Source organism: Labeo rohita, chromosome 11 (assembly GCF_022985175.1).
Source record: "Labeo rohita strain BAU-BD-2019 chromosome 11, IGBB_LRoh.1.0, whole genome shotgun sequence".
NCBI classification, from domain to species: domain Eukaryota; kingdom Metazoa; phylum Chordata; class Actinopteri; order Cypriniformes; family Cyprinidae; genus Labeo; species Labeo rohita.
Genome location: NC_066879.1, coordinates 19,452,315 through 19,475,708, shown reverse-complemented (window position 1 = coordinate 19,475,708; position 23,394 = coordinate 19,452,315). Strand labels below are relative to the sequence as shown.

General features: G+C 32.9%; 1 protein-coding gene across 1 annotated transcript in view; it reads right to left on the bottom strand.

Moving 5' to 3' along the window:
• Positions 1-23,394, bottom strand: part of atp13a3 (ATPase 13A3) — a 48,390-nt gene that overhangs the window by 21,092 nt on the left and 3,904 nt on the right. The window contains exons 2-14 of the mRNA XM_051122121.1: positions 12,754-12,844; positions 9,021-9,108; positions 8,775-8,948; positions 6,205-6,381; positions 6,012-6,082; positions 5,832-5,915; positions 5,627-5,696; positions 5,353-5,487; positions 3,295-3,370; positions 2,922-3,053; positions 1,347-1,529; positions 994-1,151; positions 613-801 (exon numbers count right to left, since the gene is read on the bottom strand). Coding sequence (XP_050978078.1) covers positions 613-801; positions 994-1,151; positions 1,347-1,529; positions 2,922-3,053; positions 3,295-3,370; positions 5,353-5,487; positions 5,627-5,696; positions 5,832-5,915; positions 6,012-6,082; positions 6,205-6,381; positions 8,775-8,948; positions 9,021-9,071 — 1,500 coding nt within the window. The 5' untranslated portion in view covers positions 9,072-9,108; positions 12,754-12,844. The remainder of the gene's footprint in view (positions 1-612; positions 802-993; positions 1,152-1,346; positions 1,530-2,921; positions 3,054-3,294; positions 3,371-5,352; positions 5,488-5,626; positions 5,697-5,831; positions 5,916-6,011; positions 6,083-6,204; positions 6,382-8,774; positions 8,949-9,020; positions 9,109-12,753; positions 12,845-23,394) is intronic.

Below are 23,394 nucleotides of genomic sequence, written 5' to 3'. Positions count from 1 at the left end.
AAAAATATTAAATTGTAATGATAAATATAAGCATTGCTAATGATGCATATTTTTTTTTTTCTAAAAGCAAGCCTTAATTTTTTGTGATAATAACAACAAAAACACCACCACCAAAATCATTTTATTATAATAATGTTATTATTATAATTAATATTATTATTAGTAGCAGCAGTAGCAGTAATAAACAGTTTATTAAATCAATTGTATTAATATTATTACCAATAATACTAATGTTACAATACAATATTAATAATTATAATAAATGACTAAAAATAAATACATAACACACTGTTTAATAACTAAATATTAAATAATTATTAAACCAAAAATAAATATTAAATAATATAAATGATAAATAAAAGCATTAAACTACGTGTTACTTAAAAATGTATATACTATAAAATATTAACATGACAATGAGGCGCCAAAAAGGCAGAATTCAACCTAGTTTTATGAAAAATAACTAGATTCAATGATAATTTGTGTGCTAAGGCAGAATTGTTTTTAATTAAAATAAATAAATAAAAAAATCCATAAAATTTGACTCCTGTGTAATTTCGGCTTAATTTTAGGCTTCACCGAAAGAAAATGACTTCAGTTTCCCATATTTACCTTGTCAAAGCACACCAGATTTAGCTGCCCACAGATGTTGATTCTTTGTGGGCTGATGGAAAATATCCCAACTTTCCTGAGACGCCGCTGAGCATAGACGATGCCCGCTGTCATGGCTGCCGGCAGCGCAGGGGGCACCGTGATAGTAATGATGTCCAGAGACTTGACTATGATCTCCTTAACTGGTTCCTGCAGCAGACACATCATACCAATGAAGTGCACATTTTCCATACTATATTTACTACATTGCTTCATTAAACAGGTCACACTTTCCTAGAATTTACATTTAAAATTCTGCTCTAAGCTATATACACAAATTCTGTTATTGAACCTATATCAAATAATGCTGTTCCTATTAAGACAGTAAAGATAGATAGAAACCTGATTTATGATTTTCATGACCAACGAATAGACAAAGACGACACTGGCAACAGCCACCAGGCACAGCAGGAACATGTAGGCGTCCCGGTACAGTTTAAAGTCTGTGGGTTTGGGGTACAGAATAGAGCGGATGAGCTGCCCTTTAGAGGTGCTGAAACCTGCAAAAGAAAAAAAACAATGAATACGGCCTCTGCTGCAAAACCTAGTCAGCTGCCTGCCTATTAAGGTAACTTTTTTGGCTGAGGACAGCATTGGATAAATCCCACAAGACACTGCAATACAAATGAGGTGACAAAAAAGTCAGCAGACGAAGTATGAGAAATGTTGCTTAAAAAGTAGCTCTGCCTTCTAACCTGTCCGGACCACCACGGCTTTGACCATTTCTCCCGTGTAGTAGCGGGTCTGTATGACGTTTGTGCCACAGAAGAGCGTATGTCTTTTGTGTTCCTCTGTGCTGTAGACCATGTCTCCATCCCCACCCTTCTTGTCCCGCTGAGGGTTCGGAAGGTCAGTTTTTGTGACTGGAACACTCTCACCTGAACGTAGCAAATGAGAGAAGACAACACAGAAGCATCTGTCAGACATGCATATCTTTAATTCATTTAAAAATAATAAACAATATGCTCAATTAAAAAAAAAAATAGCCATTAATAATGACAAAGCACAAAAATACGAAATGTGTAGCATTAACCGAAAATAACATTAATTATTAAAATAAAAGAATTATTAAATAAAATAATTGTATTAATTAAATAATTCTTAAATAAAAATCATGAGGAAATTAAATATTAAATAAATAATAATAAAAAAAAAAGTTTTTTTTTTTTTTCAAGAGATATAACCATTTAATAAAAATAGTTTCAAAGTTTCATGTTATTTTGTACCCAGGTATGTATTGGGTACCAATAGGTGCCAAAAACATAATTTTACAAACAGTAAATTTACATTAGGGTCAAAAAAAATGTAAAATATTCACTACCAGTCAAAAGTTTTTGAACCGTAAGATTTTTACTGTTTTTTTAAAGAAGACTCTTCTGCACACCAAGCTTGCATTTATTTGATTCAAAATATAGCAAAAGCTGTAATATTGTGAAATATTTTTACTATATAAAATAACTGCTTTCTATTTGAATATATTTTAAAATATTATGTATTCCTGTGATAAAAGCTACATTTTCAGTATCATTACTCCAGTCTTCAGTGTCACATGATCCTTCAAAAAAATCATTCTAATATTCTGATTTGCTGTTCAAGAAACATTATTATTATCAATATTTAAAACATTTTTTTTAGGTTTCTTTGATGAATAAAAAGATCCAAAGATCAGCATTTATCTGAAATAAAAAGCTTTTGTAACATTACACACTATACCATTCAAAAGCTTGGAGTCAGTATAATTATTTTTGGAAAGAAATTGTAGAAAAGAATACTTTTATTTAGCAATAAAGATAAATAAAACAATATTAGAATGATTTCTGTAGGGTCATGTGACGAGTAACGATGCTAAAAATTCAGCTTTGAAATCACAGGAATAAATTACATTTTAAAACATATTCAAACAGAAAAGAGTTATTTTAAATCATAAAAATATTTCAAAATTTTACAGCTTAAAAAGCTTCTGAATGGTAGTGTATTTTTTTCTCCATATCTCACACTTTTGGGAATCATTTTTGTTGATGAATATGTCCAAATGAACTTTTTTCATCTGAAAGAAAAAGTTTATGAAAGTAAAATTCATTTATTTTATTTGCAAACTTTTCAAACTAACATCTAAAGTAATATCCATGTTGTTTGAAAGAAATAAACATACAGGTTTGATATAAGTGGAGTATTTTTATGAGATATAAATTTAAAGGAATGTGTTTTTCCCTCAAATCGCCCCATTCTAATCAACTTTTATGACATCGCATTTGCACGCAACCAATCACCTGTGAGCATGCTCTCATTAACAATACAGGTTCCACAGACGAGCACCGCATCACAGGGCATGATGATCCCGTTGCTGGGGATGACAATGACATCACCAGGGACTAAGTCTGTGGACAGGGCTTCCTCGGTTTCTGTACAGCAAAAACAGAAGACAGAGAGAGAGGGAGGGGATGAGTGAGCGGTAAAATAAAACCAATGTCTCAGCAGATCACTTATTACCCATGCTTCCTTGCACAGGAGGCAGAGTGCTGACTCATCGTGACTTTGGCCACTGCGCCAGGCTCCCTGATGCAGGTAATCCAGGCCTGCAGCAGCGGCCGTCATTGCAAATATACTTAGAGTGAGAAAAATGTTTTTTTAGCACATATGAGCCGTACCGTTCGCCCCTGTAGACCGTAACTCGAACAGTACTGTGTGCTGCCACCATGTCGTGTAGCATTACATATTGCTGTAAAACAATAAAAAAAAAAAAAAAAAAAGTTAATGTGAAGAACAAACATTCTCCTGACCAGGCAGCACAGATAATTCAATAGGCATATAAAAATACACACATTAACTGATAACAGACATCCGTTTACGCAATCTGAAAATTAGCTTCAAGTCTAACCTTGGAAATTCCCTGTGACTATCACCTATGCTTGATAACTCTTAAAATACAACTTTATTGATCTAGTAGTAAAAACAACATGGAAACAAAATGATTACAATCTTTATTATGAGTCATCAGTGTTTGTCAACGGTTTATTTTTTATTTTCTTTTATTTACAGGGAGACTTTGGTCTGATTAATAAGATAGTTTATTATTAGTATATATTATTATTGTTATTATTATTATCATTAATTGTGATATTTAATTGTTAATTACTGTGACATTATAATTATAATTATAATAGTTTTTTCATTCATTTTGTATTTTCCCTTTCTCATTAATAACATAGTATTTCAATATTTAATCATTTTAAATTTTAAAAAAGTATGTACTATACTAAAATAGAACTTAGAGTACGTAAAGTATATAATAAATATGTGGTATATTATATAGTATATTTTAATGGTTAATAAAGGCAAAAACTTAATGTATTTACATCTAGGGAATTTTTGTCTTTAATAAAATTAGATATTTAATATTATTTAAAATAGTTTATTTACTTAATAGGGAATGTTTATCTTTAATAAAATTATATATATAAATATTAATTATACTACATTAAAAATAGTACAGAATACAAAATTTACAATATGTACAGTAATAATTATCTTGTATTTAATACAAAATAGAACAGAATTTTTTAATGTTGGTTAATTAGCTAATAAAGGCTTACATTTTAATGGTATTTATTTTAATAATAGTAACATCTTAACATCTCACAAACCATGTCCCCATGTCCGTCACTGAATAAAAAATAAAAAAAGATTATTGCGACATTTGATCTCACAATTCTGACTTTTTTCTTGCAATTGCATGTTTACATCTACACTCATTATATTCTCAAAATTTTGACACATCAACTTGCAGTTCTGAGTTAAAGCCATTTGCAAGAAAAAAGTTAGAATTATGAGTTTTTATCTCAAAATTGACTATTTCTCACAATTGCGAGTTGATGAGAACTGTGTGAAAAAAAAACGTTGACTTTGAGCAAATGCAAGTTCTCGCAATTGCAAGTTTCTCACAATTATAAGAAAAAAATAAGAATTGCGAGATATAAACTCACGATTGTGAGAAACAACTCCGAATTGAGAGATACAAACTAGAATTTGCAAGAAAAAAGTTAGAATTACGAGTTCTCATAATTCTGACTTTATTTCTCGAAATTGTGAGTTTGTATCTCACAATTCTGAAAAAAAGTCAAAATTCCGAGACATAAATTTGCATTTGTTAGAAAAAAAAAAATTCTGAATTTTGAATTTTTTATCTTGCAATTCTGACTTGTTTCTTGCAACTGCAAGTTTATATCTCAATTCTGAGAAAAAAAAGTCAGAATTGCATGAAAAGTCAGAATTGTGAAATACAAACTCACATTTGCTAGAAAAAGCCAGAAAAGTCTAATGTCTCGCAATTTTGAATTCATTTCTTGCAATCGCGAGTTTATATCTCACAATTCTAAGAAAGTCAAATTTGTGTGAAAAAAGTCAGAATTGCAAGGTTTTATATTGCAATTCTAACTTTATTTGTCGCAATTGTGAGTTTAAAATCGCACAATTTTGACTTTGTAACTCGTAATTGTGACTTTTCTGAGATAAGTCGCAATAACCTTTTTTTTTTTTTTTTTTTAATTCAGTGACAGAAACGGGCTTCCATACAAACCAGTCATCCAAAAATTTAAAACTCAAGTTCTGTCCTATATTACTCGCTATTCCGTTCCACTAAAACACATCAGTATAGGAATGAAATGTTTTGCGAATTCTGTTTTAAATGGTTTCACTGCTTACCTTTTTAATAGTGTAGAGAGAGGTAGCTATTGATATGACTGACATGAGGACTATGGCCATTGCGTAGTAATAGTATTCATCAGTACACCACAGGATAACACTGAAGAGCTGGAAGATGTAGAAAGGATTGAGGACCTGAGAAAGAGTGAGAGATGAAGACAAGTTTCAGTTCCTTTATTTCAACTTCCTGAGAGGACATATTCAGTACAGCAGCGTCAGCAGCGCTGTGTCATGCTGTTCTCCGACCGGGGTCAGTTTCACATTTCACTCGTACCTCCTTAATTAGCAGCTTGAAAAGAGAAGGCACTTTCACGTCTATTTCATTCAGTCCAAAAAAAAATCTCCTAAAATAGAGAAGAAAAAAAACACTTGTTCATACTCAACGAATAAAGACTTCGTTAACTTTATTCTTGAGCACAGCAATCAACATTTACATCCAGGTACAGCGTGAGCTTAAAATGACAAATTCAAGGTTTCACCTGTACTCCTGCTGGTTTTTGTTGAGCCCGGTGCTGTGCTGTGAGTGAATGGATGAGCAGGTCATGCTAAGATCTTCCAGGCCTCTGCAGAACAATGAAGACAATAGTTTTAGGTATTCACAAAGCAGAATTTACACAAATCATCAGATTCAGGGACTATAAACAGTTATGTTTACTTACTTCAATACTTCAAAGTTCTGAATTGTGTCGCTCCAAAAATATTTAGTGCTGTGGAGGGTAAAATAACGTTTCTGCAATACAAAAAAGAAATAAAAGGTTATTTACCTATTTGCTTGACTACATAATTTAGTTTGTAAATACTACAATTTGTGGAGATGCTTTTTGAATGGGATGGATTTTATGCGGATGATACCTGTACACTCTGGTCTCCAGGATTCCAGGTGATTTTCCCAGGGGCGGGGTCAGATGGGTTGTGGGCGTGGTCATTGGCCTGAGGGGAGGCGGTCTGAGAGGCCAGGTTGTCGTAAGGGTCCTTCCCAGGGGCCATCATTATTCGAATCCTCGCTCGAAACCAGCGCTTGAACTCGTCCTATAGACAAACACACAAACAGATGACGCATATAAAACCAGAACAATGACATTATTCATTTCAAATGGGCAATAACTAAAAAAACCTGTGATCTTGTGAACATTACACCCCTACATTAAAGTGACAGTTCATTCATTTGCTCACCATCAAGCTATCCTAGGTGTATGTGACTTTCTTCTTTCAAACAAACATAATCTGAGTTATATTAAAAAATATCCTGAGTTTTCCAAACTTTATAATGGCAGTGAATGGCTGTTGAGATTTTGAAGATCCATTATAAAAAGTACACCACACAGCTCTGGGGCTTTATAAAGTCCTTTTGAAGTGAAACAATTTTCTTACACAAATGCATCGATTGATGCACTTTATTTTGATTTAAAATCTCAAAAAATTCTCATTATAAATCCTGGAAGAGCCATGACATTTTTTTTAAATAACTCTGACTGTGTTTGTCTGAAAGAAGAAAGACATATGCACCTAGGATGAGGGTGAGTAAATCATAGGGTAACTTCTATGTTTGGGTGAATTATCCCTTTAAAGAAATCCAAAGTTTAAAAAAAAAAAAAAAATTAAAAATAAAAAGTGACATTCATTTGCCAGCATTCATGTTACAGCACATACAGATTTACGGCATACCACTGCACTAGAATTATGACCGGCAGTTATTTCACTAATTATCTGCCATAGAGCTGAGGGTTATCTACCACTAAACAACATGACGTCTAAAGCATTATGTAATTCGTAGTTATCATAAAGACTATCAAGGCAAAGCATGTGAAATATTTAGTGTTCTTAACATCTCCTACACAAAATCATGCAGAAAGATGAAGCAAAAAAGTCTGAAACTTCACCCAAAGGCACATTTAATTTTACTTATAGTATAGAACACAGAAATAAAATGAAAAAATAAATAAATAAATAAATATAAATATAAATATAAATATAAATATAAATATATAAATATATAAATATATAAATATATAAATATATAAATATATATATATAATATATATATATATATATATATATATATATATATATATATATATATATATATATATAGTTTGTTAAGCTGTCAGTTTAACATGTTAACTTAATTAGTTAAAGAATAACACGATTCAAATATTTTAACGCAGCTAATGTGTTGGGCCTGCCCCCAGTCCTGTACGTCATCTCATAGTTCATATAGTTGACCGTTGACAATTATGATGCAGGACTACACAAATGCAGTTATGCACTAAAATTCAAGATATTGGTGCAAAAAAAATGTCCCTATTTGTGTTTTGTCTTATTTATATATATGACACGATATCACACAGGCAGCAAGAGCTATATGACAAGAGTGCTGATTTCGTCCTGATCTATCACAAGCTTAAATGTGATTTGTGAAGTTGATAGTGTTATATTTTAATACACAATATTGTGTGTTTTTGCTCAATTTTGCAGAGACAATGTTACCTTTGAAGCCATAGCAGAATTGTTGCACATCTCCAACCAACACAGCAGTTTAGTTTCTGAATGAATCCACGTTTTGAACGAATTGTGTGAATCAATGATTCAAAAGCCCATTCAAAAAGAGAGCCGTTTACTTTATACCTGAATGAATCAGCTGTTTGAACGAATCGAATGAGTGAATGACTCAAAGACATTTTCCGCCATCCACTGGCAGATTTAGTTTCTTATTTAGAGTATCATTTCATAAAAATAGGAAGAATATTAATAAAAACATGAAACAGATAGTATACCAAAATTAATTCTGTAATCATTTACTCACCCACATGTTGTCTCTTTTCTTTTGTGGAACATGAAAGAAGGTATTTTGAAGACTGTTGGTCACAAAGCTGTTTTTGACTTTCATCGTATGAACCAAAAATACTGAAGTTTCTCAAATTATCTTCTTTTATGTTCCAGTTTTTTTTTTATTCATTCAAATACATTGAAACATCACTGCACATTATACTGCGCACACACACACGTTTGTTTTTGTGAATTGTGGGGACTTTCCATAGACTTCTATAGATTTTATACTGACTAAACGATATTGTCTATCCCCTAACCCAACCCTAACCCTAAACCTAGCCCTCACAGAAAACATATCTGTATCGTTACACTTTCAGATAAACATCATTTACTATTTTTAATAATTTTTTAACATTGTGGGGACTGCAGGCCGGTCCCCACCATGTCAAAACTTTCAGGTTTTACTATCCTTGTGGGGACATTTGGTCCCCACAATGTAGCAAAAACAAGTACACACACATACATATATATATATATATATATATATACACATACACATACACACACATATACACACACAGACAGACAAACACAGACGCAAAACACATGTAAAAGTAAGGTATGACAGAGTGTCCTTGAGGTTTAATACATACAGTGCTTCGTAAGAGGGCGACGTCTGCGTCTCTGACAGTGGTCCGTGTGCAGGTGGCCTTCACACACCATTCAGGCATCCAATAGAGCAGCAGGAAGAGGAAACCACCCGTACAGAAACCACCCAAACCCACCAGAACCAGCTTCCATCGGCACAGCCGATACCCGCTCAGCTCCTGAACAGACATAAAATGAGCTCATGTGCTTCATAACACAAAAAAGGAAGAAGAAACAATTAGAATACATACCATCTCATCCTCCAAACCATTGTTGATAATCTTCATATCTTCTTTCTCCATCCTGATCTTCAGTCCTGCCTGGATAACTGTTGCACTCCTGCACACACACATGCAGAGATCACACGTTAAGTGTGTGTGTGTGTTTGTGTAGTATAATGAGGACTGTGTGAGGCCCAACAACAGCTGTTATACCATTGGATTGTATTGACAACCAGCTGACCTGAGATGACACATAATCATGTGCACACGTAAACAAACACTCTGAGAAGAACTTCCTGTGAGTCACGATCCCGAATGCTACAGCTGAGAGCCACGCTGAGAGAGTTCTCAGACGCATACGAGAGCCAGACAACAGCTGGCAAACCAGTAAGCCAATTTGACAATCAAACACGATTATTAGAAACAGACCAGAAAGAGATTTATTTACACACAATTCAAAATTAATTTTAACCTACCAGTGGTGGATTTAAGATTTTTTATATTAGATTAGTTACTTTTAAGCATTTACACAATTCTTTTTTTTATTTTTGGGATTGTGGGTTTATGTATTTTTTTCATAAATAATAAATACATATCAGCAAAGGCTATATTCATGGTGAAATAAAATTAATTAAAATAAAAATTAATTAATAATAAAAAAATAAATAAAACCACAATGTGAGAATGCCAAAAACTAGCAAGTTTATTTGCTCACCAAAGTCCCTTTTCATTCTCATTTGATGCTGACAGGGTGTTAATTTTGGACCTTGGATGCAAAGATTGAGGATGAGAGAGATTAATGGTTAAATATTTCATGACTCTGCAAGTGCAGTTGTCTTGAAGACTGACAGAAATGTACAGCGAGCTATGTGAAATGTGTGTGTAATATATATATATATATATATATACACATACACACACACACACACACACACACATACATACACACTACACAATTTATTGATTTTAAAATTATTATATCATTATTATATCATAAGTACATAAGTACATTATTGTGTGTGTGTGTGTATATATATCTATATATAGACATAGATATATAGATATAGATTTCTATATATCTATATGTACAAGTAAAACGCTTTGAGGACATTTTAAAAAAGAGAATAAAGAGATATTTATTTATATATTTTTTAACTCTTTATTTAAACTGACTGAAACACCTTTCATATCTCATTAATCTACCCCGACCAACGAGAATGCAGACTTCTGCATTGGTATTAGCCAATCAAAATGTCTTGACACACTAAACACAGTCCATCTGCATGCTCTGCTCTGCTATTGGTCAGTCTCCAAGCCAATCAAGCAGCTTGTCCTTAAGAGAGGGATTGTTCACAGCATACATTCAGGCAGCAATAAAAACACTGTGACATTATAGGCCCGTCAAGAACATTCATCCACTCTTCTGATAAAGCTCCAGAAGAACTGAGGCAGACTACAAAAACTAGTGAGCTCTAAACTGCACTTTAAGGCAACATCCAACACATTCCGTATGCTGTTCTAAAAGAAAAGCAGCATTCCAAATTAGCTCTTCTGAGATTTCAGATGTTTCCTTAGAAGGCCGCTCACTAGGTTTTGAAATGGAGCTCCAGCGTGTTGCTCGGAGGAGACAGCAGGGAGGAAACCAGCGCTGTGCTGGTGTGGTCACTTCAACAATAGGGCAGCGGGGAGGCAGCATGGCAGAAAACAGGGAAAGTGTGTGAGTGTGTGTTAGGCTGACGGGTGTCAGTGTTCCCTGCCCTCTGCCACAGGCCCTGATCTTATCAGTCCCCTGCACCCGTACAGCACACCACGGAAAGGGGAAACCCAATTCAGGATCGACCCTTCCTACCATTTTCCCTTTCAGAAGCAGCTGTTATATGGCCACATTCGGCTCTCGGCTACAATTTATACGCAAATCGCAAATGCAACATGCTGTTTTTTTTTTTTTTTTAAACTTCCTCTCGAGCAGACTGTACAATGAATGCAAGGAAATACTGCAATCATAAACCTGACAGGCCTATTTACCCAACCCATGTCAATGTGTCATATAAGTATGCAAGCAGACATTTTTTTCTTTTGGTTACCAACTGACAGCACAAAGACCATTATTAAAATCAGTAACAGCATGAGTCGCAGACGGAGGCTGCATGTTACAGCTCAATCTGGTGTCAGTGATCTAACATTTCTCTTAAGTAATATTTGCTACTAAGGATGCACCAAAGATAAAAAGGAAGTAGCAACAGATCTTTACTCTGTATTTAGGGCCTTGAACTTCCAAAATGCAGAAAACGCGGATGGAATTGCGGAATCCAGTCATTAAAAAAAAAAAAAAATGGAATTTACTGTATAATGCGGAATGTCAATGTATAAATCATAGATACGTCAGGACACTTAAATCAAAACACTATATGGACTAGTGTCTGTGGATATTAAGCTGCAAAAATACTATTTAAATATGACTCCTGCATGTTGTGCGTGCCGCTGTGTGAATGAATTCTTTTATTAAAATCAATTAATTAGAGATTCTTAGGTTGATAAAAATTGAATGAAACCAGAGTGGAAACCAGAAAAGCTAAATAAAACAGCCAAAATAAAACTGAATTTGAGGGAAAAAAAAAAAAAAAAAAAAAAAAAAGTATGGTCATAGGGCCTTAAAAACGTTTTTTTTTTTTTTTTGTTTCGTTAAACCTTTAATAAATTGCTGTTAAATTGTGTACATTTCATTATTTAAATTAATTAGACATACTTTTGGATTAATAATTTTTAATTTAACCATTAAAACAGAGCCTAAAAAATTACAACGGAAAAAACATGAATCAAGAAAAATTAAAACTGAAAAAACAATTGAGGAAAAAAACAGAATTTGGGAAAAAGAATTTCATAGCGTTGCATGTATTGTGAGTGTACAGGATTTTTATATGTATATATATTACAATTACTGACTTAATTACAATTATTTTCATGTCATGCAATTATTTTCAAGTTTTCACATAAATGTCTTGTGTCTTAAAATAGTGTTATTCTTCTTTAATAAATGAAAAAAAAAAAAACACTAAGAACTACCTGAAAATTGTTGTAAATGTTACAACTGAATTTAGACATCACAACACTATTGGGACCTGTTTGTAAAAATAGATATTCATTTTGAGATTGTTAAGGATTGCATTTAAGTGTTATCAAAATATTTTTCATTAAAGATTAACTTTGAGTGTTAGATGAAGGCAAGGGTAATATAAATGTAAAATAGGTAGAAATGAGCATCCACAATTAAACTCAACTGATATACACCCAATATTAGGCAATTATTTAAAAAAAAAAAAACTGTAATCTCAGCAGTTTAGCAATATATGAAAGGTCAACGGAAGCCTGTTTCCTGAGATATAAACTCGTAATTCTAAGAAATGAACTCAGAATTGTGTAATAGACACTTGTAATAGTGAGTTAAAAAGTAAGAACTGCAAAAAATAGTCAAAATTGTGTGATTCTTTTTGACTGAAGAAAAGAACACATGAACATTTTGGATGACACTGGGGTGAGTAAATTACCAGAAAGTGATCATTTGGAAATGGAAGTGAACTGATCCTTTAAGTTGCTCAGTTAAATGCAAAGTCAATTTTGTATGGATTGCATAACACACAAGCCTGACAAACCATCTTTTAAGGGCCTTTTTTGTCTTTTGACAGCTCTAGGTTACTATTATATGCTTTTGTTGTATAGGAAAGAAACAGCAAAGTAGTAATCAAAGGAATGTGATTTACCTTACCTTCAAATTCTGGGCGCTGTGGCCCTGGGCAATCCCTTCACCTATAAAGAGGCCTCTCTCTTTTATGCTCTCTGACCGCAGACCTGGACTCCTGAGAGAAAACAAAAGATGGAAATCTTAATTAAAGTCCATGAATCACACAGCCTTCTGTCTTTTAATGGAAGCATTCTGCAGCTCTTTCAAATGAGAGCATTTTTTAAAGATTTACAGAGCCTTTATAAGCAGCTCACAGTGAGAGAAAACATTAAAATGACCAGCGGTTTAAGGTTTCGAAAACACTTTCTCAGATTTAAACGTCGGAACAAAGCCACCGAAGAAATTAAATAGAAAAGGGCTCTGTACATTAACAAAACAAACAGTGTCTGGCTGGTATACCGGGAACTCGAAAAATATAAATAAGACATAACATTGCCAACAGCGCAGCATAAAGCCCACAGGAAATTTATATCATGACTGCCTTATTCAAGACATCTGACTGTATCCATAGAAAGACTGAATAAAATAAAGGTCAGAGACGTTCCCATGCCATCCTTTGCTATGGGTGTTGGAAACTTTTAAAAAAAACTAAAGAAATTTTCTTTCTATTTTTAGTACAAATCGCTGTTGTGTAAAACATACCCTCAGGTGGTGATTTACAGTACACTTATTAATATAACTACACAATATGGATGCACAATAGAAGGTTTGCACTTACATCACAATTTGGTCAGTTGCACAGATGCGTGGCCAATAACTGACCATTTTCAGCAGCAATAATTAGCTAAACATGCAAGTTTTGTTTGGTTCAGTGGCACTGTTTACATTCAGTGCCGCCAATATGGCAGCGTCGTGAAACGACTGTATTATGATATTATGTATAGTGATGTTATCTAGGACCCTAAAGCCACCTTTCCACTATCTCCGACAAGCGACAGACCGGAAGTCATTCATTTTCAATGGAGAGTAGTGCGGGAGCTGCGTGGAGTTCCGATCATATGCGTATGCGGAAATTTCAGATCCGATTTGAGCTGCGAATGCGTTCAAATATTTGAACTTCTGCGGCTAGACCGTATGCGCCCGCCCGACCGGATGTGATGTATTCTATTAAAAACTATGAACTTACGGTTAGAATTACCAATATTTGGATCACTTTAACACCATTCTTTAAACACTATTTCTGTAAAATGTTGCTTTAGGATAAGTATGGCAGAAATTATTATTTTATAATTATTAAATCATTATTTACGTTGATTAGCCCAATAACATCTACTATGGTTTTATTTAGGGGTCATTTGTTTTGTGACGAAACATTCATACATTGATTATATTCATTCAAATCATTAATTTTACCAAAGTGAATATGCCGAGGTAACGGTTGCTGCACGACCAGTTTGAAAGTTCTGTGCGATAGGGCTGTCAACGATTAATCGCGATTAATCGCATACAAAATAAAAGTTTAAGTTTGCCTAATATGTGTGTGTGTACTGTGTATAATTATTATGTATATATAAATACAAACACATTCATGTATATATTTAAGAAATATTTACAAGCATATGTATTTATTTTATTTTTTATTTAATTTATATTATATATAAATAAAATCATTTTGTATATTAATAACATATTTCTCATACATTTACACACATTAATTTGTGTGTATTTACATATACATAATAATTACACAGTACACACACATATATTAAGCAAACTTAAACTTTTATTTTGTATGCGATTAATCGCGATTAATCGTTGACAGCCCTACTGTGCGACCACCACTAGGGGGAGAAATGCGACAGTCGTGCCCGAATGTGGTGTGCAGTGGAAAGGCGGCTTAGGGGCCGTTCACATACTGCGTCTTTTGCGTGCTCAAGTTCGTTATTTCAAATGTAGACGCGCGGCAGCCGTGCTCACAACGGAAGCGACGCAGTCGCGACGCGATCATTTTTTTCAGGCGCGTCCGTGCCGCGTCGAGCTGAAAACATCTCAACTTTTCAGAATGCCGCGAGCGCACCGCGGGTCATGTGACAAGAACCAACCAATTAGCTTCATCCTTTACCATAACAACATTGAAAGCTCAGCCAAGATGGAGAAACAGCTGATCATAGCTGTGCAGGGATAGCCATTTTTAAATAAATTTAGTAGCAGAGCTACAGCAAGTGATTTTTAGAGCTGGAAATAGGCGTGATATGTGAACGGCCTCTTATGAGCGCGGCTGCCGCGCGTCTACATTTGAGCGTGCAAAAGACGCGATATGTGAGCGGCCCCCAAGATATCCGCGATACGGAAAACACAGACGGAATAAAAACGGAATTTACTGAATAACACGGAATGTCACAGAATTTGTCAAAGTTTAAATGAATTAATCAAAAAATCATTACACTTAAATCAAACCGCAATATGGACTAGTATCTGTAAATATTACGCCGCAAAAATACCATTTAAATGTGAATCCTGCACGTTCTGCGTGTCTCTGTTTTAATGAATGGAGCAGACAAGCGGTTTTGTTTACTACACACTAAAGCGCGCGAGACGCAGGGTTAACTTGACATTGTGCCAGATATATATTACTACTACTACTAAAATGAAACAAACATTATTTTTTAAGGTATAAACACACAACATTTCTTCCACGTTTTAATTTTAATAGCAAATTCCCCTTTGTTTGACAAAAACAAGTTTGCTTAATTTTCAATAATTAAAAGATAAATAAAATAAATGTTTTATGCCTTCATCTGATAACCAGAACATTTACATACACAACACAGAATTTCTGAGGGTAAAAAAAAAACTTTCATAAGGCTATTTTAAGAAGAAATTAAGTATGTATTTAAATAATCAGACATGCTAAAACACAGAATTTGATAACAATAAAACATGGTGAGAAAAAATAAAACATTTCATAGGGCTCTAAACATACCATTTTTGTTAAACCTTTACTAAATTGATGTGAAATTGTACACGTTTCATGATTTTAATTAGTTAGACATGCTTTTTAATTAATAAAATTGAATTTACCATTAAAACGGTATCCAGAAAAATTAAAACGCAATTTAGAAAAAAATAAAACGGAATTTGGGGAAAAAATACAACTGATTTCTTAGAACCGCCAATAATGGCTTAAAATGTAAACGTCGGCATTGGCTTGAAATGAAAGATTAGGGCTGATATGCCTTGTTGAAAAGATGAATAACTTACGTTATGCTCAGGGTGTGCCAGTGATAAGATTCTGATTAAATAATGCAGTAATTGATGTCATAAAATCTCAAGTATGTTTTGATTTGAAGGTCAGAAGCTATAGCTTACATGAAAAAAAAAAAAAAAAAAAAAATAGCCTACAGATTTACTTATTTATTACTGTGTAATATATTTTTTCAAACAGATTATGAAAACTGAATTTTTAAAAACTTAAAACAGAATTCGGAACAAAATAAAACACAATTTGAGAAAAAATAAAACACATTTCATAGGGCCCTACTATACTTTGCATCAAATAAATGCAGTCTTGGTGAGCAGAAGAAAATTCTTTAAAAAAAAAAAAACCATGAAAAACTTTTGACATCATGCTTGTGGCAGGAAGCATAAAAAAAAAGTGTTACATGACAACAATGATCAAAGACATCTGTCTGAATGTTTAGCAGCAGTGCTTTTAAGGGAAAAATAAAAACAAATTTGAACAAAAATTCTAACTAGTAAAATAAATAAATAAATCTAGACTGACATTTGCTCTGCTTCTTGGATATGCTAGTCATCCAACAAGAATTGTTGGCACAAAATTCATTTATGACAAGCAACAAACATCAGTAGACCTAGCAATTAGTTCTGATATATCGAGCTCATGCGGCCAATGTAAACTTGAATGGAGCCCACAACATAACCCAATCCAGCTCTTTTTCTCTCCACACTCAAATTTCTTCTCAATAAAAGTGAAAAAGGTTTAAAATCAATAAAAATGTAAAAAAAAAAAGAATTAAAAACAACAACAAAAGCATTTCATTCAGAATGCATCAGAGAGCCAGCTAGATTTCACAAGACCTGTCTGACATGCATTGCTTTCTCTGGCTGTCTGACATTCCCGCCAACTGATTTTTTCTTTTTTTTTTTAAGTTTTCTAAAAGCACAGAGTCAGTATTCTGCAGGTTTTACATGCAGTTTCACAAGAACGCTCAGTGGGCCGTGCATCAAAACAAGCCGTTTCAGCACTCAGACGCGGTCGGTTCTGGCTTTCCAGAAGTGAAAACGCTCCCCACCCCGCTCCAAGACAACAGCTAACAATATGCAATGACCTACTGACGGCCCTCACGATAATTCATGGAAGCCTTCAGAGGAAAAAGCATTCATTTGCAGACACGTTTTGGTTTTAATGCGCTTGCTTCATTCTTTCTCAATCACAGGCTGTTTTGTTTCCCGCTGAATCGGGTCACCATCGCTTTGACCTGAACTCTACTCCTCTTTTTGGACAGCGTGACTCCAGTATCACTGCATTCAAAAGTTATTTGGAAAAATGCTTGAAGAATGACGGAAAAGTCTCATGGCATATTCGCAGATAAGCTGAAAGATAGATGGTTAGGGTTTAATTATTACATGGCCTGAACAATGGAGTTAACCGCTGGGTTAATGTGTCACAATAAAGGTGTGTTTAGTTGAATGATATAGTCTGATATCATAAAGATTAAAACTGAGTGGGAAAAAGGAGATAATGGTGAGAAAAAAAAATAAAAAGATACAAGAAAACAACGTTTCCAGACAAATGCAATACATCTAGATAAGACTTAAATAGGTTGTTGATTTGATCTACAAAGACAAATGCCTAAACAAATGTGTTAGCATTAATTCAACACAAAGTTCAACAAAACGCACACACTAAATGAAATAAAACAAAACCCCCTTTTTTGTAAACAAAAAGAAAAGAATATAGCTGCAAGGAGTTCAAGTGCTTTAAAGGAGAAGTCCACTTCCAGAACAACAATTTACAAATGATTTACTCACCCCCTTGTCATCCAAGAGGTTCATGTAGGGTAGACGTTCAAAGAAGGGTCTTATCTAGCATAACGATCGGTTATTTTAATAAAAATAATACAATTTATATACTTTTTAATGCCAAACGCTCATCTTGTGTTACTCTGCCTGTACTGTTTTTGTTCTGGTTCATGACAGTTAGGGTATGTCAAAAAACTCCCATCTCATGTTCTCCCTCAACTTCGAAATTGTCCCATATCGCTGTTTTACCTTTTTTTGTTAAGGGTGTTTGATCTTCTTTGCATGTTTACTTAATAGCGTCGGTACTTCTGCAGCAATGTAGGATGATTTTGAAATGATTTTTGAGGATGAGGGAGAAAATACGGTCGGAGTTTTTCGACATACCCTGTCTTGAGCCAGAACACACAGAGTTCAATGAGAGAAAGGGATTTTATTTGAGAATAAAAAAGTATTTAAATTGTATTTTTTTAAAACTTAAATAACCAATTGTTTCGCTAGATAAGACTTTCCTTCCTCGGCTGGGATCGTTTACAACCACATTTGGGATCATTTGAAGCCGCATTTAAACTGCATTTTGGAAGTTCAAAATCAGGGCACCATATCAGTCCATTATATGAAGAAAAATGCAGAAATGTTTTCCTCAAAAAACAATTTCTTTACGACTGAAGAAAGAAAGACATGAACATCTTTGATGACAAGGGGGTGAGTAAATAATATGTGAATCTTTGTTTTGGAAGTGGACTTCTCCTTTAAAGCGTGTAACCAAATATGGAAAAAGAAAGTCATTTAGCAAGCCTGTAACCACCTAAATTATAGTGCCAGCTGTGGTCTGATCTCCTTAAAACTTTGCATGCTTGTTTAGAATCACATGTCGCATGTGCTCAGCTTTTGTGAAGTTTTGAATTTTCCTTTAGGCTTTATAGGATTTTGGGTAAATTTGGACTGGGCCCTTTTCTAAACGACCCTGTTATAGCTTACCAAAGGGTACATTTCAAGGTTTTTTTTTTTGATAGTTATTGACCTAGAGTCTCCAGAGAGTTGTACTACAGTGTTTTTTTTCCCAGAATCCAGGACTAGTTCGCAAAAAGTAGGTTTTTGACATGCTCTCAATCATTTAACAAACGATTTGATTGACAGAGGTCGTTCTAGAGGTTCTATCGTATGATACAAATATCGCGCATATTTGCGAAAAACAGTGTGATGTACAATCGTTTACAGCCTTGAAAATACGATATTTGTCCCCAGTGGCCAATTTCTTTCAAATTTCTCCCAGACCTTTGGGGCTGTGAGATGAACAGGCCCACCAAGTTTCATTACGATCAGACTTTGTTAACCTGGTCTAACAGGCTCATCGCCCAATGACGGCCATGTTTTTTGAGATACGCAAATATCCTTATAGACACTTGTGGCACGTTGGACCAAGACCTTGCACAGCAGTTTTCATGTAGAAAGGACAAATGGTTGCACAGTTATAGCCATTTATATGTTTTTCACCCTTCGTACAGCGCCACCAAGTGGCCAAGCTCAGCGATTTTTTTCCTGTGACTTTAAATTGAGCTCTTACATAAGTGTTCTGAGTTTAGTGGAGATATCTCATTCTATTCAGGAGTTATAGGCATTTTAGTAAAAGCAGCCCTGCCCCTTTCGAACGTTTTGAAGCCCCTTTACAACAGTAGTCGAAAAGTTCAACTTTTTTTGATAATTATTGATATTCACTCTCCAGAGAATCTTTCTGCATTGGTTTGATTCCGATCGGGCGAAAAACCTAGAATTAGTTAGCAAAAGTAAGTTTTTCGAAAAATGCCAAATAACTGAATTTCGCCAGGTTCAAGATCGAATCTGAGGTGTGCGTTTTTTTCCGGTGTGCGCTAAGGGTTCCAATAACAAAACACTTGAGCTTGCGACTGGTGGTTTAGTTAGTACTTTTGTTCACTGTAGCTCCCCGGTCAGGCCGATTGGGGTGCGAGTACTACCATCACTCCAAGTTTCAAGTTTCTACAACGTACAGTTTGGTCTGCATGATCAGTTTTACAATAGCATGTAGCGCTGAAACCCTTTCTCATTAGTTTATCTTATCGATCAACATCGTACATAAATCATTTTATAATGAGATCATTGACATTGCTTTGTGGATGACGTGTCAATTTTGAACACTGAACCAAAACATCCTATAAAACCCTTAAAATGCAATAAAACCTCATAAACATTGTGGCAGTACCATAGTACAGTGATGACACCAAATACATATCACAGTACTGAATGATTACCACAATATTCATATAAAAATGTCATGAGGTACTTCAAATAATATTAATTTTACCAAGGCCTTTTTTACCGTATTCTTTAATATTTTGACAGGTTGAAGTTTGAAGAACTTAAAAATTGTTTTTGTTGACTTACAGAAGATGTAAAAGAGCGCATAATAATACTGAATTTACAGTAGAACCTGTAATAAAAAAAAAAAAAAAAAAAAAAAAACATTTTAGATATATATCTAATATATATATATACATATATATATACACATATACATACATATATACACACTACCGTTCAAAAGTTTGGGGTCAGTACATTTTTATTGTTTCTTTTTTTTTTTTTTTAAGAAATTAATACTTTTATTCACCAAGGATGTATTAAGTTAATAATTAAAAGTTTATTAAAAGTTAATAATAAATAATTTACATTGTTATAAAATATTTATATTTTGAATAAACACTGTACTTTTTAAACTTGTTATTCATGAAAGAATCCTGGAGAAAAAAAAAAAAAAAAAAATCACAGGTTCCAAAAAATATTTGGCAGCACAACTGTTGATATTATCCAACACTGATCATTCTAATAATAAATCCGCATATTAGAATAATTTCTGAAGGATCATGTGACACTTAAGACTTAAGACTGGAGTAACAGCTGATAAAAATTCAGCTTTTCATCACAGGAATAAATTCTATTTTAAAGTATGTTAAAATAAAAAACATTATTTTATATTGTAAAAACATTTTGCAATATTACTGTTTTTTTTCTATATTTTTAATCAAATAAATGCAGCCTTGATGAGCATAAGAGACTTCTTTAAAGACTATTACAAGTCTTACTGACCCCAAACTTTTGAACGGTAGTGTATATATATCTTGGTAGAAACTATGGTATTTTTAAAGGAAATACTAAAAGATCATCCAGTTTTACTATGATACTGGAATAAGTGCATCTGGTTTTCACTGAACAGTTTCATTCAGGTCAGAACATGTGTCTTTCAGGTCTGCAATCATGCATTAAATGCTAGCTTTAATATTCAAAATAATTAATAGGAAATGTGCTTCAAAGTCCTCTAATACGCTTACTGAAAAGCTCGGCTAACTCTAAAAAGCATTTGAAAAAATACTGAATCTCAAACACCAGGGCAAAGCAGCTTGACTCTCAGCTGGACGAGTGGTTCACTAATTCATGGGCACATTTTTGCTGTCATTCGGGACCCAGAGAACAACAAATGTGTGCTTTTCTCATGCATTTTTGAACTGATTCTTCTGTAGTCAAGGGCGGCGCAGAAAAAAATAAATCCTCTAATCCGATCGCGGGCAATAACTCGGGTCAAAAAAGTATGATCAAAGTAGTGAAAGAAAGAAAGAAGGACAACCTCTTTACACTTCAAAGTTCTTGACCATGAGACATTCTCACAGCATGTTATACAACTGTGACGGTCAGATGTTTAACAAATATAGTTGATTTTCACACTCTGAATTCAGGTTTAGCATCTACAAGTGTTTAATTAAAAATGAATTTATTCACATTATAATATTTAAAGCCACTGCCAGATAAATAAAAACAAGCGTACCTGGATATTTGTCTTGTCTTCTAGGAATTATCCAGTTAAGTGCCTAATTGATAAGTCCAAAACTGAAATTTCAAACGCATGCCATGACTCTTTCATGCAAGATATCAGGCTTTTATCGTACTATGCTTGACTTTATAGCTGAGAATGATGGCATCGGTCCATTTAGTAAGAGTGGAGGAGGGGTAAAAAAAGAGAGATTCCCATTGAGAAAGAGGTGTTCTTAAGTGGAGGTGGGTAGAAATAAAAACAAAAAGATCAAACGCAAAAAGGGAGCAGAGCTTGGCCACATGGTGTTGGATTGGCAACTCCCACTGTCAATGCCGGTTTGAGAAAAAAAAACAAACAAAACTATGGACCTTTAACAGATTATGATTTTATAGATAAGTACTGCAGCCTGGAGTAAATTACCCATCATAAAAGTTCATGATCTTAGGTGGGGTAAACAACCTTTATCAATCCGGAAAAATAATAAAAGTTAAACAAGGACACAAATGAAGTGTTAGTACACTAACAAGAAAGAGAATTCAGATAAATAAAAAAAATAAAAAATCTTTTAAACTCTCTTACATGTGGCATACTTACTGAAATAAAATTATATATATATATATATATATATATATATATATATATATATATATATATATATATATATATATATATATATATATATAGACATTCTGATTAAACTATAATGATATACAATAAATGATATAAAATAAATTAAAATTATGCCTGTTGCATACTTAATAAAACAAAGTGTTAAAAAGTTAAATTGAATAATTACAATCAGATTCTGTTATGCATTCTGATTAAAAATGAAATAAAATAAAAATTTCTAGACTGTCTTACATTAGGCATTCTGATTAAAATATAACAAAATACATAAAAATAAAATTAAAATCATGCCAGATGCTTATTGAAAAAATAATAATAATAATAAAAAAATAAATAAATTAAATAATTACAATCAGACTCTTATGCATTCTAATTTAAAAAAAAAAGTTTAATAAAATCTATGCTGTCAGACTCTCTTACACAAGGCATTCTGATTAAAATATAATAATATAAAATAAATACATAAATAAATAAATAAAATTAAAATAGTGTCTAAGGCATACTTATTGAAATAAAATGTAAAAATTAAGTTAAATTAAATCAAATAATTACAGTTAGACTCCGCTATGCATTCTGATTAAAAGAAAAAAAATAAATAAATAAATTAAAATAAACTAAAATTAAAATCTAGCTTTCAGGCTCTCTGCCTGAAAAAAAAAAATAATAATAAAAAAAAAAATAAAATAAAATAAAATAAAATAAAATAAAATAAAATAAAAATCTGATTCTGTAATGCATTCTGACTAAAATAAAAAATAAATAAAATAAAATAAAATAATAAAAAAATAAAAATCTAGCTCTTATACTCTTTTACTTTAGGCATTCTGACTGAAATAAAGTAACAAAATTGATTTAAATTAAATTAAAGCTTAAATCTAGCTTTCAGGCTCTTTTGCCTGAAACTTACTACTTCTTGAAACAAAATTAAAAATTAAAGTTAAATTAAATGAAATTAAGTTGTTATGTTGTTATGCATTCTGATTAAAATAAAATAAAAATAAAATAAAAATCTAGATTTCAGGCTGGCTTGCCTGAAGCATACATTAAATTGAAGTGAAATTAATAAATTAAGTTAAATTAAATAAAATAATTACAAACAGTTATGCATTCTGAATAAAATAAAAAAAAGAAAAAAAGAAAAAAAAAAAGAAAAATCTATCTGTCAGACTCTTACTCTGATTTAAAAATAAATAAAAAATTTAATTAAATTAAAATTAAAATAAATTAAATAA